General features: G+C 38.4%; 1 protein-coding gene across 1 annotated transcript in view; it reads right to left on the minus strand.

Annotated features, from left to right (window-relative positions):
* DNAH8 (dynein axonemal heavy chain 8) overlaps positions 1 to 24,148 on the minus strand; it is a 272,886-nt gene that overhangs the window by 90,705 nt on the left and 158,033 nt on the right. Inside the window, exons 60-71 of the mRNA XM_046640515.1 lie at positions 22,529 to 22,651; positions 20,833 to 20,963; positions 15,173 to 15,326; positions 13,688 to 13,852; positions 12,313 to 12,539; positions 10,072 to 10,190; positions 8,268 to 8,371; positions 7,152 to 7,328; positions 5,247 to 5,414; positions 4,511 to 4,726; positions 1,550 to 1,687; positions 316 to 443 (exon numbers count right to left, since the gene is read on the minus strand). Of these exons, the coding sequence (XP_046496471.1) occupies positions 316 to 443; positions 1,550 to 1,687; positions 4,511 to 4,726; positions 5,247 to 5,414; positions 7,152 to 7,328; positions 8,268 to 8,371; positions 10,072 to 10,190; positions 12,313 to 12,539; positions 13,688 to 13,852; positions 15,173 to 15,326; positions 20,833 to 20,963; positions 22,529 to 22,651 (1,850 nt within the window). The remainder of the gene's footprint in view (positions 1 to 315; positions 444 to 1,549; positions 1,688 to 4,510; positions 4,727 to 5,246; positions 5,415 to 7,151; positions 7,329 to 8,267; positions 8,372 to 10,071; positions 10,191 to 12,312; positions 12,540 to 13,687; positions 13,853 to 15,172; positions 15,327 to 20,832; positions 20,964 to 22,528; positions 22,652 to 24,148) is intronic.

Here is a 24,148-nt window from a genome sequence, read left to right on the forward strand (position 1 = left end):
TCTTCCTCTACTTTATACATGGGATGCCTACCACAGTGTGGCTTTTGCCAAGCAGTGCCATGTCTGCACTTGGGATCCAAAGTGGCAAACCCCAGGCCACTGAGAAGCTGAACGTGCGAACTTAACCACTGCACCACTGGGCCGGCCCCTGTACGCACTTTCTTAAATGACAGGATTCAGAGATGGGTAAATGGAAATGAAGAAGAAAAGCACTTGAGGGAAATGAACTTTACGTTCTCTGACGTCCCAGAGAGGTGGTGTTTGGGGTGATGATTGAGAAAGAGAGCGATTTATAACAAAAAACAAAATTTATACCTATTAATCTGAGCTTTGAACTCTTTACTTTGCTGAGTCCATCGGACTTTTTCTCCACTCAGCCCATCGATGAGAGTGGAAGCTGCTTGCATCTTTTTCCGGCACATATCAGCGTCATTAAGCAAATCCTGCATTCATAAAGGGAAAATGTTTCAAGGAACTTTTTAAATTGCTTAATCAAACATCCATTATATTCACACGTAAAAATACATGGAGGAATTTTAATTCCCAAAATAAATATGATCTAAAAATACAGTATGATTGAAACTTTACATACTAAATTCTTATAATTCATTCATAACTTAAAATAGTATTTCTATTAAATATTTTCAAAGCATAATCAAATCAACAAAATATACCATTTTAAGTTTTGGATTTACTAATAATTCTGACTTCTTTGCAGTCCACAAAGTATTTTTTCCCAGAAAAAAAAATTCTACACAATAGTAGTGTGCTGCAGCCAGCTTGTATCAGCTCACAAGAGCCAATTGTTAAATTTTCAGAAAATTTGTGAGCACAGCCATTATGAAAAATTAAATTATAGAAACTTTCTATTAAACAAATTATATTAAAGCAAAGGTAATAAATAATCAAAACTCATCACTTCCTAACTATTTACTACGTGTTTGTGTTATCTGTATCCTTGAGGTTAAGTCCATTGCGTCTGCGTGGGGGAAATAGTCATAACGATGTGATGCTGCCCATCTTTTTCCAAATCTGCATCCAGTGTCGTCACATTGACCACTTAAAATTGACAGTGGTGGGAGTACCTAGACCACAGAAATCAGCAGACACGGCAAATCAAGGCTTTCTTCTCCTCCTGCCTCCACCCGCTAACAAGCTGACTGTCCAACATTTCCTAGACCACCGCTGCTTACACAGCCCATCCTCTGAGGTCGTATTAGGATTCGCATTTGACAGACGCAGTTAGATCAGTTGCCTCCAACTGCACAACTGATAACTGCCTGAGCTGGGTCTCAAATCCCTTTTCTAACTCCAAAGTCAGAACTCTTTGGGTGTGACATCACGGCTTACTCTTATAGAAAGTGATTATTAAAAACACAAAAAAGCATTAGGAGTGTCAACGATCCCAAATAAGTAGACAAAGCCAGGGAGTGAGGGCATTCAGGTAAATATTTTTTCATCATAAACATTTGCCTCCTTTCTAAATATGACACATACTTGTGTAAAATTTCAGTATGTTGTTTTAGCAATTTTGTGTATTTCATCTCACCATTTTCTCATTCATTGCTCCATCAAATTTTGCTTGGACTTTATCCAGCTCAGCTTGTTTCTCATCAAGCAGTGCTTGTGCCTTGCCCAGTTCAGCGTTGGCAACTGCCAAACGGCCCTCCTGCTTGGCCAGGTTAGCCTGGAAAGGAAGATGAGGCGATCAGTGTGGAGTCGCATTAGCACTGCAAAACGTTTCTGATTCGAACTGGTGAATAATAACATCAATAACAATAATTTTTTCCTTACATGGAATCTAGAGGTCATCTCTTTCAGTTATTTCAGCTGGGGAAGCAGAGGGTCTCGAAGAAATTTCATGGGAGTTCTTTTTTTTCTTTTAATTATTAATGTTCAATATAGAAAACATGGAAAATGCAGAAATATACAGGAAGGAGAACAAAAGTTACCCATGATTTTACCCAGAGATAGTCTGTGAGTATTGTGTTAAGAAGCTGACAACTGGTATTTTTCGTTTTTTTTTTTTTCCCACTTGATGTAGTATTTCCCCACATCCTTAAACACTTTTTCATGAACATTGGTTATATAGCTGCAATTGGATGTAGCATAATTTACTTAACCTTTTCCCTACTTTTGAACTTTCTTTTTTCCCTCCCCTTTTTTAATTATTATAAATAATGCTGTGATAAATACTATTGGGTATGTAAACATTTTGGATTGTTTCTTTGGTAAAGATTTCTTGAAGTAAAATTACTGTAACAGTAGTTTTTCATCTTTTTCTAAGTCTTACAGTATGGTAATTATCCAATTCTTGTAAATTTGAAATAATTGATCAGTAAACTAACATAGCCCTAGAGTCTGCTGGAATAAAAAAGTTCCTTGATAACTTCCTCACTTTCCTTCTCAATATTTGGTTTTTAGAATTTAGTCCTTTCTCCCAGGAGCTTTTCATTTCATTTAGATTTCTTAATGTATTTACATATAACTGTGTAAAATTTGCTTTTTAATTATTTAAATCTACATATCTGTGATTATGTGGATTTATCTTTTTTCATTTGCTCTTGTACATTTTCTTCTTGATTAGCTTTTCCAAGAACATATCTCTTACATATTTTCTTTTGCAAAGCACCAATGCTTCAATTTTGTTACTTTTCCCTAATTTTTATTAGCTCTATTCCACTTTCCTTAAATTGTGTGTGTGTGTGCTTGTAATTGAGTATGTACTAGAATATTTAGTTTTTTTGATTCATTTAAGGGCTGAGGATGTAGCATTTCGGTCACGTCACAAAAGGTTTAGAATTTTGTCATTTTCTAAATAGAAGTAACTAGCTTTTTTTTTAATGTAAACGTTCTAATTTTATTGCTTATAATCAGAGAATGAGGCCTCAGTAATTTTTGCATGTGGAATTGAATCAAGGTCTTCTTTTAGAATTGAATATGGTCCATTTTTGTAAATGTTTCTTGGACACCAGAAATAATTTTATTTTCTTTGTTCATATTGAAGAAAGTTCAATGTAGCTATTCAACCTTAAAAATAAGTGTAAAATCTTTAAATAAGTGTAAAAAAAAGTGTAAAGTCTTTAAATAATTATTAATTTATGCCTACTCAGGACTGGCTACATAATTTGCAGGGCCCAGTGCAAAAGGAAAATGCAGGGCCCCTTGTTAAAAAAGTATTAAGAACTTCAAGAGGGTGACAGCAGAGCATTAAGCCAAGCATGAGCTCTTCTAAACACGGGGTCCCTGTGCACAGGCTGCACGCCCATAAAGCTGGCCTCTGCCTACCAGATCTGTCATGGGTTGACAGCATGTGCCACAATCTCAAATTTCAATACTATTTTTGCTAATCTTCACTTAAAACACTAATGGATTTGGCTTCTGTAATTTGACGCTATTTTATTTATTGCATAAACATTATTACAGTTAGGTCTCACCACGGATCACCATTTTCATCAATAAAAACAACTGCTCTTATAAGTCCTTTTTTTCTTGAATTCTGAATTTCTAGTAACATTTCTCTCTTGGTATCTTTTTCTTTGGGTGCATTTACTATACTTTCTCACCATTCCCCTTTGCTAAAATTTTCAATTTATTTTCTTCTATTTTTCTCAAAGTTACTTATCCACAGTTTAAAAAGGAAGCCAATTTCTATAACAGTAACCCCCCGATCACCTACTCACAATTTTCCATTCCACAGAGAACCCACTTTCAACTCTTTTAGCTCTATGGGGTTGGGGGCAGGGGGCAGTGGGTAGTACATGTCTGGTTGTAGATTTTATGAATCCTTTGTACTCCTGAGAATATGTTTCTATTCCCTCCATCATGAAGGATAGTCTGGCCCAGTAAGGACGGTATGTGTGTGTGTGTGTATTTACCCCTCAACACTTAAATTGCATCCTTGAGAATGTCTTTTTGTTCCCTCATACGTGAAGGGCAGCTTGGGTAGTTATTGAATTCTTGAACCCCAGCATTTCCTCCTCAATACTCTGCATATGTTTTTCCATTATTTTCTACTTTTCAGGATTGTGGGAAGTCTGCAATATCCTGATTTCTCTTCTTTTGTAAGCAACCTTTGTCATTTTGTTTGATTATTCCTTAGATGTGTATGAGTTTCTCTTTGTCTTTGAAATTTAAAACATTTCTAGGTGTTGGTTCTAATTTTTATAAATTTTGTTTGGAATATAGTAATTAAATGCAGCCTCTAAACCTAATCTCTAAACTTTAAAGATATAGCCAGTTTTCCTTTATAATAGCTTGACTGTTATTCCCCCAAAATTAATTTCCTGTTTAACAAGTTGGTTTCGATTTCTTGTCTTGATGCCAAGAAATATGAAATAGATATAAAAAGAAGAGAAATTGTGAGAGGACATACAGAAAACAAAAAATTGATTAACAGGGATACCTACCTTTATTAGTTGAAATTATGACTTCTCTTTTAATAACAGTAACACCTAACAATTGATTTTATTAAACATTGATTTACTGGGAGAAGGAAGAAAAGTTTTACCTTCAGAGGCAACACTTCTCTATTGATACCATAAAATGTTGCCATAGCAAGCGTCCAAGAAAGCAGACCAGCCACATTCCCACAGACTTTTTTGGCACTTTCAAAAGAGTAATCATCCATACTAAAATACGGCTGCAGTAACTCAACGGTCTCTTCATTGATAGTGTCCTTGGGGAACTGCTGAAGGCTCCAGAGGAAACCCGTTGCACTCATCAACTGAAAAATAGTATTACAACCTGTAAGTTCTGAAAGAAACGAAATACTTTCTTCTTGCGTTAGGATGTACTTCTAAATTGAATTTTTTCAAAGAAGTAACAGCTGATGTGCTCTAAACATACAAATCAAGGCTATGGCAGTAGTCAACCTACATCTGTAAATTGCAAATTTTCTTCCCATTTCCAAGATGAAAGAGTGAAAAAGAAAAGCTTTGTAAGTTTCCGGGCCAGTGAGTGTCTCTAAACGCTGCCAACCACACAGGCACTCCTTTGGAGACTGAGTTGGGTTGACATCAAGACTGTGCCAATACCAGCCACTGGTTCTGGACAGATTTTCTAAAAAGAAAACATTCCGTTTTAAAATCTTTCCCTACTTACATGTTGGGAGATGCAGTTTAAGCTAAACTATTCAATCCATAGTGATCGATTATCGCTTGCCAACTTGTCTGGTCTATATTGGTGTCCCAGGATGAGGACACCCGATGTGCCTCATAGGACCTACAAAGATAGATTCTACTCACTTTTAATGACTCTCCCCATGAAGGCTTGCAGCACGGTTTTTCTGGATCCATAGTAACAGGGTCAATTTTCTTTTGAAATAGCAACAGAACACAGTCCATAATTCTCATAATAAGATGCGGGGGCTTCGCAAGTTTCCTGACTGTGGCAATATCGTTTGGTTTGATAGTCTGTATTTGGGGTTAGGAATTAAAAAAAAAAAATGAGCAGTATTCATAGTCATATGGAAATCTAATACTTTTAAATAATTAAAGCAGATACTTTAAAATGTGTTTTCTCCCCAATCCCTGACATTATTTCCTCAAGGACTTGCATTTCTTTGCATAATGGCTCTTTCATTGTTATTCTGGGATTTCTGTTTGTTTTTATTCTTTTTTCGTCTGTTGCTCTCAACTCATTGCTTTAGAATCTCACTCCAACTCATTGTCCACCACTCCACATCTCTGTTCGCGACCAGCCTCATTGATGGGTAACATTTAGACCACTCGCATCTTCAAAGCACAGTCCATGTTATGTGTGGATATTAAAAGAGGAGCAAGGCCCTGAATATCAGAAACCTCACCTTCCGTCTTCATTTTGAGGGCTGCCCTGTCTACAGAAGGGGAAGAAATTCAAAGGAGACAAGAGAAGTTCTTATAACATCTGGCTCATAAAAATACCTTTGAAAGTTTCTATCTGTAAGCTGGATTTGGAAGAAGACATTACCTGACATTCAAGGCAAGAAGGACTGGGACATCGTATGATCAATAAAATCTCCGTGATCTCTCTCTCTTACACTTTATCATAGGACCCATAACGGGAGTGGGAATGGAGAATGTGTCCTGGTCATTGCCAAAATTTTATTAAATGATTATCATGAATCTACTCATTTATTTAACAACTACAGGCATTCTCCCAAATAAAACAAAAAACAAAGAAAAATAGCCCTGTCCTCATAATCTTCCAGGGAAGAGAGAGAAAACATAATTATCCCAAACTAGGATTATTGGCCATGATAGAAGCATAGAGGTGCTAAGAAAACAAAGGAGAACCAGAAGAACTGAAAACTTTCTGGAAGAGGTGAGGTCTGAGCCTGGTCTTGAAGAATGACTCTTGTTAGGCAATGAAGGTTAGCATTCCTGGCAGAAGAAGAGACACATTTAAACAGATCACGATTCTTCCAGAAGCCTATAGGTGTTTCTCTATGGCTGGAACATATCGCATGTAGGGACAGAATGACAAGAGAGAAAGTTCAATGGGTAGACGGGAGCCAGGTTATCAGCTGCAGCACTAATATTTACTGAGTACTTTCTATGTGCCCAGCAAACTGCATTCATTACTTTTAATGCTTACATTGATCCTTCAAGGATCAATGAAGAAGTATAATCCCCACGGAGACCTAAGGAAGTTAAGCAAATTTACTCCAGATCATATATCTAGGAAGCAGTGGTCACGAGAGGCAAACGCAGATCTGCCTGCCTTTGTAGCTGTCTGTGTCTCTCTTGCCTCACAGCTGTGGATGCCTCGCTTGGGACTTTATCCTAAGAGCAACAGGAACCAGAAGGGGCTTCTAAAAGGGCACATGGCACAATCTGGATGGGATGCTGGAGGAACCGAGAAAGTTCTCTATATAATCGGAATCCCTTATGCTACAGGTTAGGCCATTAATCACGAGCATTATTTCTCAGTTCTCATGGAAGGCTGATTTACGAAATGAAAATAATAAGTTATGGGAAGTGAAGACTTTAAAAAACTAGAACTTAGAAAACTTAATCAAGGGAAACATTTGTTTCCAGACTCAGAGACCATAAATCATACCAAGAATTCAATACAGTTTTCTGATTACAAACATGCCACACTTATTTCACATCATGAATCATGGTGCCTGCTAGGACTTGTGTTGGGAGGGATAACAATGCACTGCTCACATTCAGGGCTGCTTCTGCTTCTTCCAGCGCGGGCTTAGCCGCCTCCAGTTTGGTCTCTGCTTTTACTTTTTCACTATCAATTTCATCCACAATTTTTTGGGCTTTGTCTTTTACCTCCTGCACTTCGTTTTTTACTTTGGCTGAAGCCTGAGCACTTACTGTGACTTCTGCTAATACCTGTTAAATTGAGGAAACACATGAGAGCAAATAGAGACATTCTGAGCAAAATTATAGATTTGAGTAATGAGAGAATATGTCTTTAATATAATATAAAACATGAATAGGAACAAATTTATTCCCCATCTAAGTCATCCGTATTTTAAGCTGTATTAAACTAACTCTTTTGAGGTGTTCCTTTCAGTGTTCTATTTCCTAAGCTTTCCTCAGGCTTAGAATTTATAAATAAATATTTCAAGCTTTCAGAAAAAATGGTATTTCCATTCTATGGAATTTGTAGAAAATTAAAACAATTCAAGTAAGTGTAATAGAATAAGGTCAGAAACTATATTAAGTCTCATGGAAAAACAATAAATATGGCTCATGTTTGTTGAATGCTTACCACATGGTGCCTCCCCTGTGCTAGCTCACTCAGTCCAGTAACTGGCTAAGGGTCAAGCTTTAAGTATCTATTCTTAACAGATTCTCAGTGAGCGGAAGCTGAAAGTAATCTGAGACTGGTGGGTGGTATACAAAGGAGCAACACACATCCCTATCACCTTGGCAGGAGTATCCTTTTAACTCCACCAGCTCTTCCTCTTATCCTCTTCCCTCCTTGACGCAAACTTCACACGGGACTTGGGCTATCCTGGAAAACTAGAGCTTGCAGGGACCTTAACGAGAAGACCAATATAACGTATTGTCCAGCAGAAATTTCATCAACAGATGAGAGAGAACAAGAGAGGTAGAGGCGGAGAAGAAAGAAAAGTCTTAGCCCAGGTGGAGGATCTAATAGTTTAAGTATGTCTTGGGATAACTTAAAGGGAAATATCAAATAGCCTTTGTGAACATTATCTTACCAGAAATAGTCTGTAGGTTTATACTCCGTTTACTTTTTAATAACACTTCTAAAAATAATTTTTTTCCTCACCCCTCATGACAAAAGAAATGCCAACTCACTTCATCTGCTTTTACAGAAGCCACTGCCAATTCCTTCTCCTTCACCGCAAGATCCTGAGAGAGTTTCGCAACCGATTCACTTGCCTCCATAAGCTTATCAAGACCTTTACAAACACACACATATACGCTTTTGCTGAGCATATGGATACACCTTCATCAAATGCTTATTCAACATTTACCACTTATAAGGCTCCGTATAAGGATTATAACAAATACAAGACGATTATTTATGGACAAGCACTTTAAAAATACACCTATCTTGGTAGCAACACATTGACCATATTCCTGAGAGTTTCAGCAGGGGATGAAGAAAGCAGCCATGATAGAAGAACATCACCTCGCTACATTTGAGGGAAAGTCACAATGCCTTATGGAGTAAGATTAGTTTAGTCAGGAAACTTATTTGACAAATTTACGCTCTCCTTGGCTTTGCAAACAGCTTCTAACTATCGCTGTTTGCCTTTGAATCATATTATAGCTGAGACGGCAAATGAGACCGAAAATATGTTAACATTTTGGGGTTCTGTTTGCTATAAAAATGAAAATAACTGCTAAAACTGGTGCAACTGGCTCCGTGACTTTCAGCACTGTCAAACAAAACCCCTGGGAAACTGAACTTTCACATTCCGATCGGGTTCCAGACAGTGTGAGCTGGTGCATGTTTAGCATCTGGGCCTCATAAGGGGAAGGGGGAGCGCTCATTTGTATGTTTTCCAATTCCCACGGCGTAAACACTCCCAGGATGGCTGATTTCAAGCTACCAAGAGATTCTCCGTAGCACAGCCTCATATAACACTTCTACCATGCAGAATAGAAATAAATAACCTCAAGAACACGAATAATAGTAAACTAGAGTAAAAATAACTAAGACGTGGTAAGTTTTGAGCATTTATTGCCTCTTTTTTTTATTGCCTCCTTTTTATTACAATTTATTTAATCGTAAGTCTATATGACCATTTTTAATAGACGCTGTGTTTAACAACCAGATGATAAAAATTTAACACTATATGACCATTTTTAATAGACGCTGTGTTTAACAACCAGATGATAAAAATTTAACAATCTACCCTCATGAGCCAGTACAGGTAGCTTCAGCCCGCCACTGAGTCTAGAGCGTCCTATAGAAAAGCTGCAAGAAGGTGAGCCAACAGAAGGCTTCTTTCACGGTGCTTCTATCTTCACAGTAACTTCACAGACCTGGGCGCGCAGTTATGCTATGTGACCAAGTTTCGTGTAGAAGAAGTGAAAAGAAAGCACTAAAGTGTTTTGGATTGTTTGGACCAAATGCTTTCCGGACATATAATCCATTCCAATGTACACTTTCCCTATGTTTGTTACCTACACCGGACATTCAGAAAATCATTGCTCAGGAAAACTCTTTCTTTTTGTTTTTGTTTCTGTTTTGCCTTTTCTTTTGTTAGAAATTTGGGAAGCATTAACATTGAAAAGTTTATACAAATTAAGGCAAATTGTAAAGAAACCAAAAACTGAAATTGTGGTCCATTGCCAAGAGCTGGCTTCCCATCTGCAGTGGCTGTGGTGACCCACTGCCCGACGGGGTGGACCCAGAGTTGAAAGAGCTGAGAGAAACGGTTTTAGACAGAAAACAGGCCACCGCTGCTCAGATTTTCTTCTGCCCAGAGTTTCTTGGCAGGTCAAAAGACCCGTAAGGGTATCCCTGAAAACAATCTATTACTAACAATAAAGTCAGTATTTCGTTTTCAAACACAACAACATCCACCAAACAAAATATAGGGATCTCTATCAAACAAGCCCTAAAAAGACAAGATTCCATTCTGCTTACCAATATTCATACGTTCAGCTTGTTCATTAATATATTTCACCTTTTCAGTATAAATGTTTTTATACCCGTTTATAAAAGAGAGATAAGATTTGGGAGTCACATGTGCTCTTCGGCGGTATCTGAAAGTAGAACATAAAAATGGTCTTCATCTCTATCGGTCTGGTGTACTCTCATAGAATGTCAATACAGACGCTCTTCCCACCGTGACATCAGTGCCATTCCAGAGAGCGAGTTGCCAGCAGGAGGGCAGGAATTGTGAATGGTTTCCCTAGAGTCGAGGTGGGAAGAACACTACATCGCTGATATTTTGATCTTCTAGAGGTCTCCGACTCAACTCTTAGCCCTGCTCTGGGCTTGTTTCCTCATTTGGAGAACTGAGAAAAGAATCGTGGCCCTACACCTCCCAGAATTTTGTGAAGATCAAAAAATAAAATAGCATATGGAAACACGCTTTCAAACTTCAGGATTCTGTACAAATGTTAGGGATAAATGGTTGAAATGAATTTGTGCTACGATCTGTTTTAATTCAACTGATATGTGCTACACGCCTCTTCACTGCGAGAAACCAACAGGGTGGGCTTACAAAGTGAAAACCAGTCTCTCCACTGACCCGCTGGGTCATCCTTGAAGTCAAGTCAGCCACACTTGACTCAAACACTCCACTCACTGTGGGCTTTGTATAGTAATTATATTTAACAATAGAAATAATAAAAGGAATTATTGTATACAGGAGAAACTCAGGTCAAAGAAGAGCTCCTCATAGTCTATCAAATCATTTTACCTTCTATAGTAAATTTTTCACTTTTGGAGTTCTGAAGATTTATAACATTTAAAGACAAATTTTAAGGACTTGGGCATATATGTGACTATCATTAAAGCATTATATAAATATTACATTCAGAATAAACTTCCACAGCCTAAGAAGATATGAAAATACACCAATATTTTCAAAAATAAAGACATGCATTTTTCGGGGCCGGCCCGGTGGCACAGCAGTTAAGTTCGCACATTCTGCCTCGGCGGCCCAGCTTTTGCCGGTTTGGATCCCGGGTACGGACGTGGCACCATTGTCAAGCCATGCTATGGTAGGCGCCCCACATATAAAGTAGAGGAAGATGGGCAGAGATGTTAGCTCAGGGCCAGTCTTCTTCAGCAAAAAGAGGAGGATTGGCAGCAGATGTTAGCTCAGGGCTAATCTTCCTCAAATAAAATAAAAATAAAAATAAAGACATGGGCTTTTGTAGCTGTACAAAGGTAAAAATTTCTCTCCACAGATGATGGTAGCAGGAGTTCAAGTTAAGTAGAAAGAAAATCTTCCTAACAGTAAGAATTAATACACACAGATTCACCAAGAGAATCCAAGAGATTATCTAGAATTATTTAGGAGAGTGATCCAGGTATGGTTTCAAGTAAAGAAAAGATTCTAGGATAAACAAACTTTTGCAAGATAGGGACTCCCTGGAAAAACTGATGAAAATGTGACCCAGACTCTCTCTGCAGAAAAATAGGTATAGTCTTTCTGGGGGGTTCCGCACCCTCTGCAGCCCATCCATTAACGCTAGGGGAGAAGCCCACTGTTCCAGAGACCCATGATGGTCCACGTTTACTCACATCTGTCAGTCGTACACAGTGAATCTCAGGCTTTGGGGAAAAATGCTGTATTTCTGAGCTGTCAACACCAGCTTTCATATAACGAACACTATTGCTGCTTTTAAGGAATGGTCTCTTCTACAGTCAATTAAAATTTTGTTTCATAATTATTTGGCATTAAGGCATTGATAAGACTAAGTAATGCAAATGCAAAACCTAAATGTTCCCTTAACATAAGGCAATAATGAAACTTTAAAACAGCGTACTTCTTTAATCAAGATAATGCGTCTGAATAAGAAATTAATTTTAAATAGTTTAAAGTCAACTAGTTAAGTCATTTTCAAAAGAAAAATTAAGCAAACAAAATAAAGTGATTCATTAAGCATCTGTTACTTGGAGGCCTGGAGGGAAAAGAGGCACTTAAGTACGGACAGTAGTTAATTTTTAAATCTTGTTTACTTATCATCTTTCAATACATACTCCCTAGAAAATCAAAGCAAGAAAAAATATTAGTATAGCTGGGCCTTCATGCTAAATCAATATTAAGAGTCTTTTACTGGATGTTTATATAAAAAAGAAATTAAAAAAAATTCCTCTTTGGGGGTGAACTTTGTGGGTCTGTAGCTATCACGCGTGTGTTATGTCACTTACCTTTGGAAGTAACTTTCACAGCTCTCTGAAACCATATCATGGAAGAGCCCCATTGTTTCTACAACTTGTCTTTTTGTGTCACTAGAGCAGACAATATTATAGCCTGAAAGGAAATAGGAGGCCACGGCGATCAGAGCCTCCTTGGGCCAGCGACTGAACCAGTCCATAGTGCAACCTGATATCAAGCCAGGAAATTTCAAAGAACGGGCACGGAACTTCTCACCAACCTATTGACAGAAAAGTGAAGAAGTATTAGGAACACAGGGATTATGAGTCAGCTAGAGAGGGGTTTATGTATTCTGAGCCAACAGTGTGACATCAAAAAATGTTTTAAAAAATCTTCTTAGACTGTATTAATACATAAATTAAGTGTCCAGATGAAAGGAGATAATATGTCCATCCACGCTCTTCCCTGTCCTAAGACTACACCTGTTTTATTCCAGGAGCTCCTAGAATAAAGAATAAATAGCTCCCTTTTAAGAAGAAACTGACCAACGAGAACTCTTCTAATGACAGATGACCAGGAAAGACCTGGACACTGAAACAGGTGAGAACGGCAGAAGGAACAAGAGGTGTTTGGTGTGAAAAGGAAACAACTTAGGGAGAACGCAAAACTTTCTCCAAATATCTGAAGAGCTGTCTATGGGAGACCGATTGGGTTCATTTTATAGCACTGAAACAAAATCACAGGGAAAAGACAGAGAGATAAAATTCAACCGCTGTGAAGAAGATATTTCTCACTATTAGACTAAAATTTAAGCAGGCTGCCTAGTAAGTTAGTGAGATCCCCAGAGCTGGGCTGCCCATTAGGACTTTCTGTGATGATGGAAACGTTCTATGTATGTGTTTTCCAATATGGTAGCCACTAGCCACACAGAGCTATTGAGCACTTGAAATGAAGTAGTGGGACTAAGGAATTGGATTTTTATTTTTACTTAATTTTAATCAATCAAAATTTAAATGGCCAGACATGACTAATGGCTAGTATATTGGGCAGCGTGGTGAGCTAGAGATATTCAAACCTCCATCAGGGACATTCTAGATGGTATGGCTATACTGGAGGTAGAGCTGAATAAGATTATATCACCAATATATTCAATATCCAATATATTATAACTCAAACAGTCTATGTCTCTAGGTAATTAATGAAAGTTGTAGGCTACACAGTAGTTTCCAGTAAGATGAGTATTTTAAATTATCACACTTTGGTATGAGATTTTGGTCAGTGCAGAATGGTGGTAGTAAAGTGTTCATTTGAATTCAATGTAACAAATGTTAGTTTCTGCGCAAATCATCTCATCAGAGAAGGTAAACTATCAAGTGCATTTAAACAAGTAACTCCTCCTACATAGATATAAATAAAATAAAACCTCACTGGAGAGAAGCAGAGAACAACATGCAAGTTCTTCCGTGACCTGGAGATGAAGTACTCATACAGGTTATCAAAGGTTGGAGGGTGGCGAGGCAGCTCCCTTTTCATCACCGATATCAGACCTTGGGTGATTTCATCCATCTCATCTCGTGCAAACAAATTGGAGATCTTTGAACAATAGACAAGAAAATGTTCTGTATTTTAAGAGTTGCCCACAGCCAATTCACTGCCAAAGTCTGGTCTTTTTTCCCCCTGTATGTCATCTTTCTTCATATTTTCTTTCTGCATCTCCATAGCCAAATCCCTGGTTTGCCACAGATTGCTAAAAGTGCAACTTTTTATTGAGCAGCTTAATCAGGAGGAAACTACGTTTCCCTTTGCTCAAATAGCTATCACCAAAAAGCCATCTCTTCCACCATTCCAATCATCCCTTTAAACGTCCAGTGACGCCCTCTGTTCCGACTCACAGTCTCAACTCTGGCTCCAAGGTAGTTAACCAGTTCATGCTCCAGTGAGCATTACTGATACATCATTATGAAAAGAAGAGTTAACACAGCAGGTCTGATGGAGAGAAGGATGTGCTTGCAGGGCTGGCCGGCCCTCTGCTGGCATCTGGGAACTTGGCTTTTGGACTGTCTCCTTCATTACTAACTGATACGGTTGTTCCACTGCGTCTAGACTACTTATACAAACACTGGGATATATGGTGAACATCTCCGTTCCTTCTGGGAGTCTGGAATTTTGGCAGTTGTGGCTAGGTAGGGAGTAACTGCATGACTAGCCCTCCAAAAAACTGTTGGCCTCTGAGTCTCAAACAGGCTTTCCTGAACAGAAACACAATGCATGTGTTACTGCAGTTCACTACTAAAGGAAAAGCACATTCTGTATGGCTTCTTTGGTGAGCACATAGGAAGCCTGCACGTGGATTTCTCCAGACTCTACTTGAGGGGTCTTTTTCTTTACTGATCTGGCTGTGAATCCTTACTACGTTGCTGCAATAAATCTTAGCCATGAGTACAACAATATGTTAAGTCCCAGGAGTGCTTCTAATGAAGTACCAACCATGTGGGTGGTCATGGAAGTGCTGAGACAAGTGGTATCAGGAGTGGTGACAAAAACATCCATTTACTGCTGGTGGAACTCTTTCAACTATTCTATCCTCTTGATTATTAGAGAGAGAGAGAGAGAGAGAGAGAGACTATGATAGATAGAAAATTTTGCTTCTCCGAAAATAAATTATAAGATCAAATTGAAAATTGAAGAGACAAATAAGGAACCATATTTAAAATCAAAGAAAGCATACAAAATATCTGAGGCAGGAAGCATTAATTTCACAAGAACTTCAAAAAATCTACTAAATCTCACATGTTAAGCATGTCTAAAATGAAAAACGTGTGCTAAATGGCCTCGCTTCTCAAGGGTGGCTGCTCTTTCTATTCAAATTTACATTTTAAAAATATGAGCTTTTTCTCTACTTTCGGGACTTACCTCCCCTGAAGATAGCAGGTTGTTAAGATATTCCAGAAATGCCTCATCTTTTATTTCATTGTCTGTAAAGATGAAAGTGATACCTTTTCCATCAGCACCAGCAACTTTGTACAAACCTTTCAAGTCCTCTGTTAGATTATTCACGTTATAAGACCTAAAAAGAGAAGCAGTAGGAAATTTAAAATTAAAAAAAATATATAATCATAATTTATCTCAAAACACCATATAACCCATGATAATTAGAGCGTAATCTGCACCTGCTCCAATAGATATTAAGTAATAGTGCCTGCTAGATAACACGGAGATTAGAACCAAATGGCTACATTATGATTCAAAGTAAATATGTTGTACTTAACTTGAGAAGTGAGAGATGGAGAATTTACCAGAAGCACTTCGCGTTGAATAACTGGGAACAGAGAATGAACTTTTACTCGCTGAGAGCTGAGAGTCCTCAGCAACAGATTTTGCCCAAGTGAATACATGTGTAAAACCAATCTGAAATTTGGATGAATTTGGATTTGCAAGAAAGCCAAAATAAATTATAAATAAAATTAGTGATAAATTATATACAGTGGTAATTTGCACATCTAAGTAGCTGGATTCAGAGAAAGCCTGCAGAAAAACATGCATTATGCAATGTGATATCAATAATAGAGATGTTACAATTATGTGGTTGCAGATGATGAAAAGAGAAGCCCTTGGTCTTTATCTGTTTCCTCTGCTCCCTACTAAATGCATGTGCCACCAGAGATGTGTAAAAACAAAGCAGACGTTTTCTGCAGTGTTGTATATGAATCCTCATGACTATAAGTCCATGATGAGGACTATAAAGAACCCACTCTTGAAGGAGATTTTACAGTGCAAGTAATAACAGTAATAAGCCATAGGGTCTAATGGAAAGACTATGGGCCTTGGAACCAGAAGGACCGGGGTTCAAATCCCCATTCTGCAGCTTTAGAAAAGTTCCTTCACATTTCTCAGGTTCTGTTGACTCATCTGAAAAATGAAGATTTGTAAAGATTTGTAAAGAAAAATTTATTAAAAAAAAAACAAACCTATTCGTTAAAGGTTGTTGTGGGTGTTAGAGATGATGTAGCTTAAGCACACTTAAATGAATAAATAGCTTATTTTTAAACTGGGGGCATCAGCTACCCCCTTCAGAGTGGCACTACAGTAGAAGTCTTAGAGACCTCGGCAAAAGGAACCCCATCAAAAAGAAAACATAGGTCCCTCACAAAATAATTCTGAAGGGGGGGGAATTCATTAAAAAAGAGAAATTGGTTAAGATGGTTTGTTGAGATGTAGCTGCACCTACGTCTGCATCTGTGCTGTGACAGTAACACAGCCCACATCCTTCCTGCAGAGGTGGTGTAGCCAGGTGCTGTCAGAGTAATCCTCTCACTAACAGGCCAGTCTCTAAATTGACCAGGCAGTGAAATCACATAGCTATTTTGGCTAATTTTTTTTCTTTTTTTGTTGGTGAGGAAGACTGGCCCTGAGCTAACATCTGTGCCAACCTTCCTCCATTTTGTATGTGAGATGCTTACACAGCACAGCTTGATCCGTGCCCAGGATCTAAACTGGTGAACTCTGGGCCACCAAAGCAGAGAGTGCGAACCCAACCACTACCCCACTGGGCCAGCCCCTGATTGATTTTTAATTAAACTGACCATTATATATTGTTTTTGCGATATGTAGACACAGTCATAACACACCTCGCCCTAGGTCCTGACCTCTCTTGCTTCTTTCTTTCACAGCTAAGCTTCTTGAGGAATTTCTAAATTTATCTTTGCTTCTTGACTACCTTAATTCAATGTGGCGTCTGCACCCATCCACTCCACTGAAAGTTTGGTCACGTTGACTATTAGTTGCCACTTTTCGTGCCTTAACTTAATCAACATTTTCAGGCTAATTCACTCCTTCCTTGGTTTCTGGAAACCACTCTGGATTTCCTCCTCTCTGCTCGTCTCTCCTCATTCCTCACTGCAAGCCCCCTTTCTCTGTGTTGGGAGGCCCCACAGTTCTTTCCTCAGCCGTCTTTTCTTCTCACTATGCAACCTATGCCTGCTCCTCATTAATCTAAAAGTGTTCTCTCCATGGAGACTTCTATACTTAAATCTCCAGAACCCCCTCCTGAACTCCTCCTCCACGTGTCTAACTACCTATGGAAACTGCATGGTCCTCAGACATCTCATACTCAACACATCCTGAGCCAAATTCTCATTTTACCCTTTTAAACCTGGTCATTTATTCATTTGCTCAAACATATTTTTATAGCGTTGGTTATAGCAATGGTAGACAATGCAAAGGTTACAATGGTCCATCCTCAGGGAGCTCACAGCACAGGGAAGGAGATAGAAAAGTGAACCCACACTGCTTAACGCACTGTGACAAATACCACTAGAGAAACTAGGGTGTCATCCAAGACCCCTTCTTCTAACATATTTTTATAGTGTTGGTTATAGCAATGGTAGACAAGTCAAAGCTTACAATGGTCTGTCCTCAGGGAGCTCACAGCATAGGGAAGGAGACAGAAAAGTGAACCCACACTGTGTAATGCACTGTGACAAATACCACTAGAGAAACCAGGGTGTCATCCAAGACCCTTTCTTCTTTCCTCTGTCACCCCACATCCAACCAGTTGCTGTCAATCCTACCAACTTTAAACAGCCCCCACTGACGCCTCCTCTCTATTCCCACTGACCCTGCTATTTTAAAATATCCCCGGGATTTGTTTTAATCAGGTATAGTAAGAAACGCAGACACGGAAAGGACTGTCACAAAGGAGGAAGTTTATAATCACAGATCCCTAGAACCAGGAGGCAGCATGTCATGCCACACAAGGCTACATGGGGAAGCAAAGGGTCGGTCACGACGCAGAAGGAGTGAGGGGAAAGCATGGGCAACAGCCTTTACTGTGGTTCCCTTGAGGAAAGCAAAGGCCGGTAGGCTGAAGAGACAGGATTGGCTAGTCTGAATAATTTCAGCAGGCTCTGGGGCATGGATGCTGCCCCTAGTTGACTGGTACTCGTCTCTGGGGTGAGTAGGGAAGAGGAATATTGCTTCCTGGAGTGTAAAGCCAGATAGAGGCAGTGGTTTGGAGTTTGAGCTCTGGACTGGCTGGTTTACAGATGAAAGGCACACTCCTGGGCTAGTCATTAGCTATCTCGAAGAACTGACTAGCCCTGGGAGGGGCAGTCTCTCCCCACTCAGCAAGGCTCCAGATGCCAGAACATTAAGAATACAGAAAACGAGAAAATATAGTTACATCTGTCAGAATTTAAGCCTCTGTCATTCCTGTCTACAATGACTGCAACAACACCTACGCTTGGATCACAACTCAGAGAGCTTCAGGAATCAGGCAGCAATGCCAGAGTGAAGCAGGGCTGGTGGGTCTCTGGTAATTGGAGGACTGGGTGTCCCATCTCAGGAGGCAGCTGCTGCTCAGCTCCAGGCACCTGGGAACGTAGGCCCAATGTCGCCAGATCTTCCAATTATTTCAAGAGAAGTCAGAAACATGTTTTTGTTTTTTTGGTTTTCATTTTTGCTGAGGAATATTAGCCCTGAGCCAACAGCTGTTGCCCATCTTCCTCTTTTTTTGCTTGAGGAAGATTAGTTCTGAGCTAACATCTGTGCCAATCTTCCTCCACTTTATATGTGGGTCACTGCCACAGCATGGCTGATGAGGGGTGTAGGTCCATGCCCCGGATCCAAACCCATGAACCTGGGCCACCAAAGCAGAGTGCACTGAACTTAACCACTACACCATGGGGCCTGCCCTGTTTGTTTGTTTTTTATGTGGAATCTCCTAATTTTTAAATGTTGACAACTAATTAAATTTAATTTAATTAATCTCTAGATACTTGATGTTTTTTGTTTTTAAAATGTTCTTGTAAATTGTATCTTGTTAAATTTGTATCTATTTGGCAACAGAGTGGTGTGCATGTGTTAATTTAAAAAGTCATCTAAAATGTATATGGAAATGCAAAGGGCCAAATATCCAAGATAATCTTGAAGAAGAACAAGAAAGCTGTTCAAGACATACTAAAAAGCTACAGTAATTAAAATAGTGGGTAATGGTGCAAAGATAGATAAGTAAACCAGTGGAACAGACTATAGTCAGAGATATGACGAGTCAATTTATGGGAAAAAAATGACACTGTGATGTGGTAGGAAAAGGATGACCTTTTCAATAATGGAGCTGAACTAATTGGATATCTATTATATTTAAAAAATAATCTTAACTCCTATCTCAGACTGCATAAGAATAAAAATTCTAGAGAAGTTATGGTTCTAAATGTACAAACAGTAAATTTTATTTGTAAATGTGCAAGAAATTACAGGAGAATATATTCATAAACTTGGGGTAAACAAAGAGTTTTTTTAACAGAATACAAAGAGCACTAAAATAAAGGGAAAAATTGAAAGCTTAAGCTTCATTAAAATTAAGATCCACTGAGAGTGAAAAGGAAGCCAACGACTGGGAGAAGGTATTTGCAACACACACTCTGACAAAAAAATTATATCCAAAATACATACAGAACTCCTAAAAACCAATAAGAGAAAGAATCGCACCCCAACTGAAAAAAAAAAAATGGGCAAAGGATTTAAACAGATATTTCACAAAACAGGCTGTCCAAATAGCCAAGAAGAGATGAAAACGTGTTGAACGTCGTTAGCCATCTGGGAATTGCAAACTAAAACCACAATGAAATACCACTCTATACCCACCAGAATTGCTAAAATGAAAAAGATTCACAATGCCAAGGGCAGGCAGGCATGTGGAAGAATCAAAACTCTCATAAACTACTGGTGGAAGTGTAAACTGGTAGAATCACTTTGGAAAACTACCCTGCAAATCTACTAGAGCTGAATATATGTCTACTCCATTTCCAGCAGTTCTTTCTCTAAGAGTATCCCCAGATATGTACAAGAATATTCAGACCAGCTCTATTTGCCAAAAAAAACACCCCACAAATGTTTGTAGTACAATGGATAAAACAAATTGTAGCAATATGTGATAAAGCCGAAGATTATACAGTGATAAGGATGAACAAGCTATTGGTACATGTGGCATCATGGATGGATCTCACATAAATAGTGCAAGCAACGGAAATGACACAAAAAAGGCAAGCTTGTATGAATCGATTGCTATAAAGTTCAAAAGTACAAGCCAGCCCTGATGGCCTAGTGGTTAAAGTTCGGCACTCTCACCACTGTGGTGGCCCAGGTTCATTTCCCAGTCGTGGAACCACACCACCCGTCTGTCAGGTGCCATGCTGTGGCGGCATCCCACACAGAAGAACTAGAAGGACTTACAACTAGGATATACAATCATGCATTGGGGCTTTGGGGAGAAAAAAAAAGTTCAAAAACAGGCAAAACTAATCAATGGGGTTAGAAGTCTGAATATGGTTACCCTTGAGAGGGTAGTGACTGGGGTAGGACATGAGGCTTCCTCCTGGGGTTTTCTTACTACATAGGTGTACTTACTTTGTGATTGCTCTGATCTGTGTACATCTCCTTATATATGTTACACTTCAATGAAAAGTTTACTTAAAAAAGAAATATACCAAATTGTTGTATTTTTTTTAAGTGAACATTTCACTCCACAGAAATTAACTATAGAAAACATACCGCCATGTTTTATTTTATCTTACCTGGTTAATGTTATCTGGAATATTTGATAGCCAGCAATAAAAGAGGCCAGTCTCGAAAGGCTTTGTTTTCCTGAACCACCGACACCCACCAGCAACGCATTTCCACACGATGTTCGAATTATTCGTGAAATCTGTTTTGAAATACAACAGCGTTTATTTGAAAATAGGATTCAGCTGTTTACATTTTCTTGCACTAAATGGGTCCAATGTTGACCATACGCTTCTAGACTACATTAAACTCTTTAACGGTATCTCAGAATTTTAAAAATTAAAGTTTCAGATTGATTTATTTGATTCAAATCCTTCCCATGCCCATCTACATTTGCATCATGAAAAAGAGTACAAATTGGCTTTCCTATTTCCTATTTCAAAACTATTCTGCGTGTGTGTGTAATTTTATTATTTTTTGACTCAGTGGATGGTAGAGCTGCTCTTCCCAATACGCAGAAAGAAGATTAGAATTGTTTGCATATTATTCACCAGCCCAACACGTTGAATTATGTAGACACCCAGCTCGACAACAAATACTACGTCTATCATATCTCTGCCAATGAAAGTTTTTTAAAAGTACCAAAATTCTGCTTACAACGGGGGCAGGAAGGCTTTGGAGAAAAAGACTTGGAGAAACAGGCTTCAGTTTTGTGTTGCTTTTTCTGTGGTTGATTTCCTCAGTGAAGGAGACTAAGGCTCAAGCTGTGGTTCTAATCTTATGTAGGCCAATTGAAGACATTGCTAAAAAGTTGTCTTTTATTATTAATGTCACTGATTGGGAAGACAGTCTAGAGATGGATCACTAAATTCATTACCACCACTAAAAAGAATTTTTTTAAATGCGAGTTTTACAAGTGGCAGATCAGTAACAACGCCTTGATATGCATTAATTCTATCATTATAGTTTTAATATATTAATCACTTATGTGGTTTTGCACCTAGAACAGGGTCCCAGGCCCCCAAGACCTAGTCACAGTGGGTGCTCAATAATTACGTGCTGAACTGTCGGATATGAAACAGCCCTAGAACACGTGGAAATTCATGAACTTTACAGAAGACAACTTTATGATAAATACAGAACTAACTGCCTCCCCTTTATTAAACCTCCCTACATGGTGTTTTGACTTCCTGGAGAAACTCCTTTTTGATCTACAAATTATATAAAGAAATAACTCCTTTCTGCAGCCTTTCAGACTTGGATCAAACTATGCTCCTGTTGGGTGCTGCCTCCAGTTTGTTTCTATTTTTTCACCAGTCCTGTATACCCACCCTAACCTTTCCCCATCAGTGTGCCCATGTTCTGTAAGCCAATAATGAAACTGACATTTTTTTAGAGCATCGACTTTTCCCCCAGGGGGAACAGGATTCCTATTATATCAAAATATAATTTGAGGAGGGAGTATTTCTTCACAGGGTTCTCCATCTTACTTTCTAGGAAGGTAAAACTCTTTGACTCAGCGTGTCAAAAGCTCTGAACACAAAAGCCATCAATTTGCCTTTGAAAAACATTTGCTTTCATGTAGGTGGATTTGGGTAAGGGGTTTCTGATCCTTTGTTCTCTGAGACAGTGAACTGACCCAACGTATGGTCACTCTTCTATACACTACTCGATACTATATATTTATTCTCTCATAAAGTTTATCTGTGAAGTTTACTAAGCTTTTACACGATCGATTTCTATCAGTAAATAGTCAATAGTTAGAACCTTAATAAGATGAGTCATTGCGTCCTTAAAAAACACCAGATCAAGAGTTGTTCCTCTGATGATTTCGTTGAACTGTCTCTGGTAAAACTGGAGCTTTTCAGACAGAAAGTCAAAGGATGGGATCTATGGTGGGGGAGAGAGAGAGAAAAATAATATTTAAGATCCAAGTATTTATGCAAGTAACAATTGTAAAGATACTCAAAAGTAATCCCCAAAAGAATTGCTTTAAAAACTTAATGCATTTCCAAACAACCCAATCACAAAATGGGCAGGGGACATGAACAGACATTTCTCAGCCATAAAAAAGGACAAAGCTGTCCCATTCACAACAACATGGATAGACCTTGAGGGTATTATGTTAAGTGAAATAAGCCAGACAGAGAAAGACGAACTCTGTGTGACTCCACTCATAGGTGGTAGTTAACATATAGACAAAGAGAACTGATTGGTGGTTACCAGGGGAAAGGGGGGGTGGGGGGAGGGCACTAAGGGTGAAGTGGTGTACCTACAACATGACTAATAATAATGTACAACTGTAATTTCACAAGGTTGTTAACTATCATAATCTTAATAAAAAAAATTTAAAAAAATAAAATAAAATAAAGGGGCCGTTCTACTTGAGTGTAAAAAACTTAACAGATTTCCAAAGATTTGTCACAGATTAGTCTACTTTTAGTTATTTCCATTTTCGGAGGCCTGAAACCTAACTGCATTAGCTGGTTTCCAATCTGAAATCACTCCTGATTTTTCCCTCCAAGGACCCCCGGCACCAACTCCTACCCATGGTAATTAATGTGGGAATATAATAAAGATTTTTTTCAGTTTTATTTGCTTTTTAATATTCTTTATGGATTTTAAACAAAATGCAGAAGGTGTACATAGTTTATGTAATCAAATCGTTCTGAAGGAAATCCTCCCATATTTGTTTTACAAATTGTTTCTCCCCATTTAATTCTTTGATCTATGTGCATTTCAGAATTACTTTATGTGACCCCGTTTAAAAAATCCCTTTGTTTCAAACTTCATAAAACCTATACATTAATTTAGGAAGAATGATGTGTTGTGTTGCTATTTAATCAAGTAAAGTTTTGTCATGTTTATTCTTAGATATTTTACATATTTGTTGCTGTTGAATGAAATACTTTTCTGTTATATTTTCTATCTTGTGATTGTTGGCAAGAGTTGTCAGACTTTTTCTGTAAAGGGCAAGAAAGAAAATATTTTAGGCTCTGTGGCTCATAAGGTCTCTGTCACAACTATTCAAAGCCACTACTGTGGTGCAAAAGCAGCCAGACAATCTCTAAAGGAATGGGCACAGCTGTGTTCCAATACAACTTCACTTATGGATACTGAAATTTGAATCCCATACCATTTTCATATGTCACACAATATTATTCTTCTTTTGATTTTTTTTCTACCCATTTAAAAATGTAAAAACCCTGCTTAGCTCACAAATCTAATAAAAACTAGGTGATAAGCTGGGTTTGGCCCATTGACTGTAATTTGCCAACCTCTTACATAGAGGATGGGTATTGAGTTTTATATTTATGTCATACTCGGTTATCTTACTGAACTCTTAAAACAAATTTTAAGTTCTCTTGGATTATATTAAGAGATAAT

Source organism: Equus quagga, chromosome 15 (genome assembly GCF_021613505.1).
Source record: "Equus quagga isolate Etosha38 chromosome 15, UCLA_HA_Equagga_1.0, whole genome shotgun sequence".
Taxonomy (NCBI): Eukaryota; Metazoa; Chordata; class Mammalia; order Perissodactyla; family Equidae; genus Equus; species Equus quagga.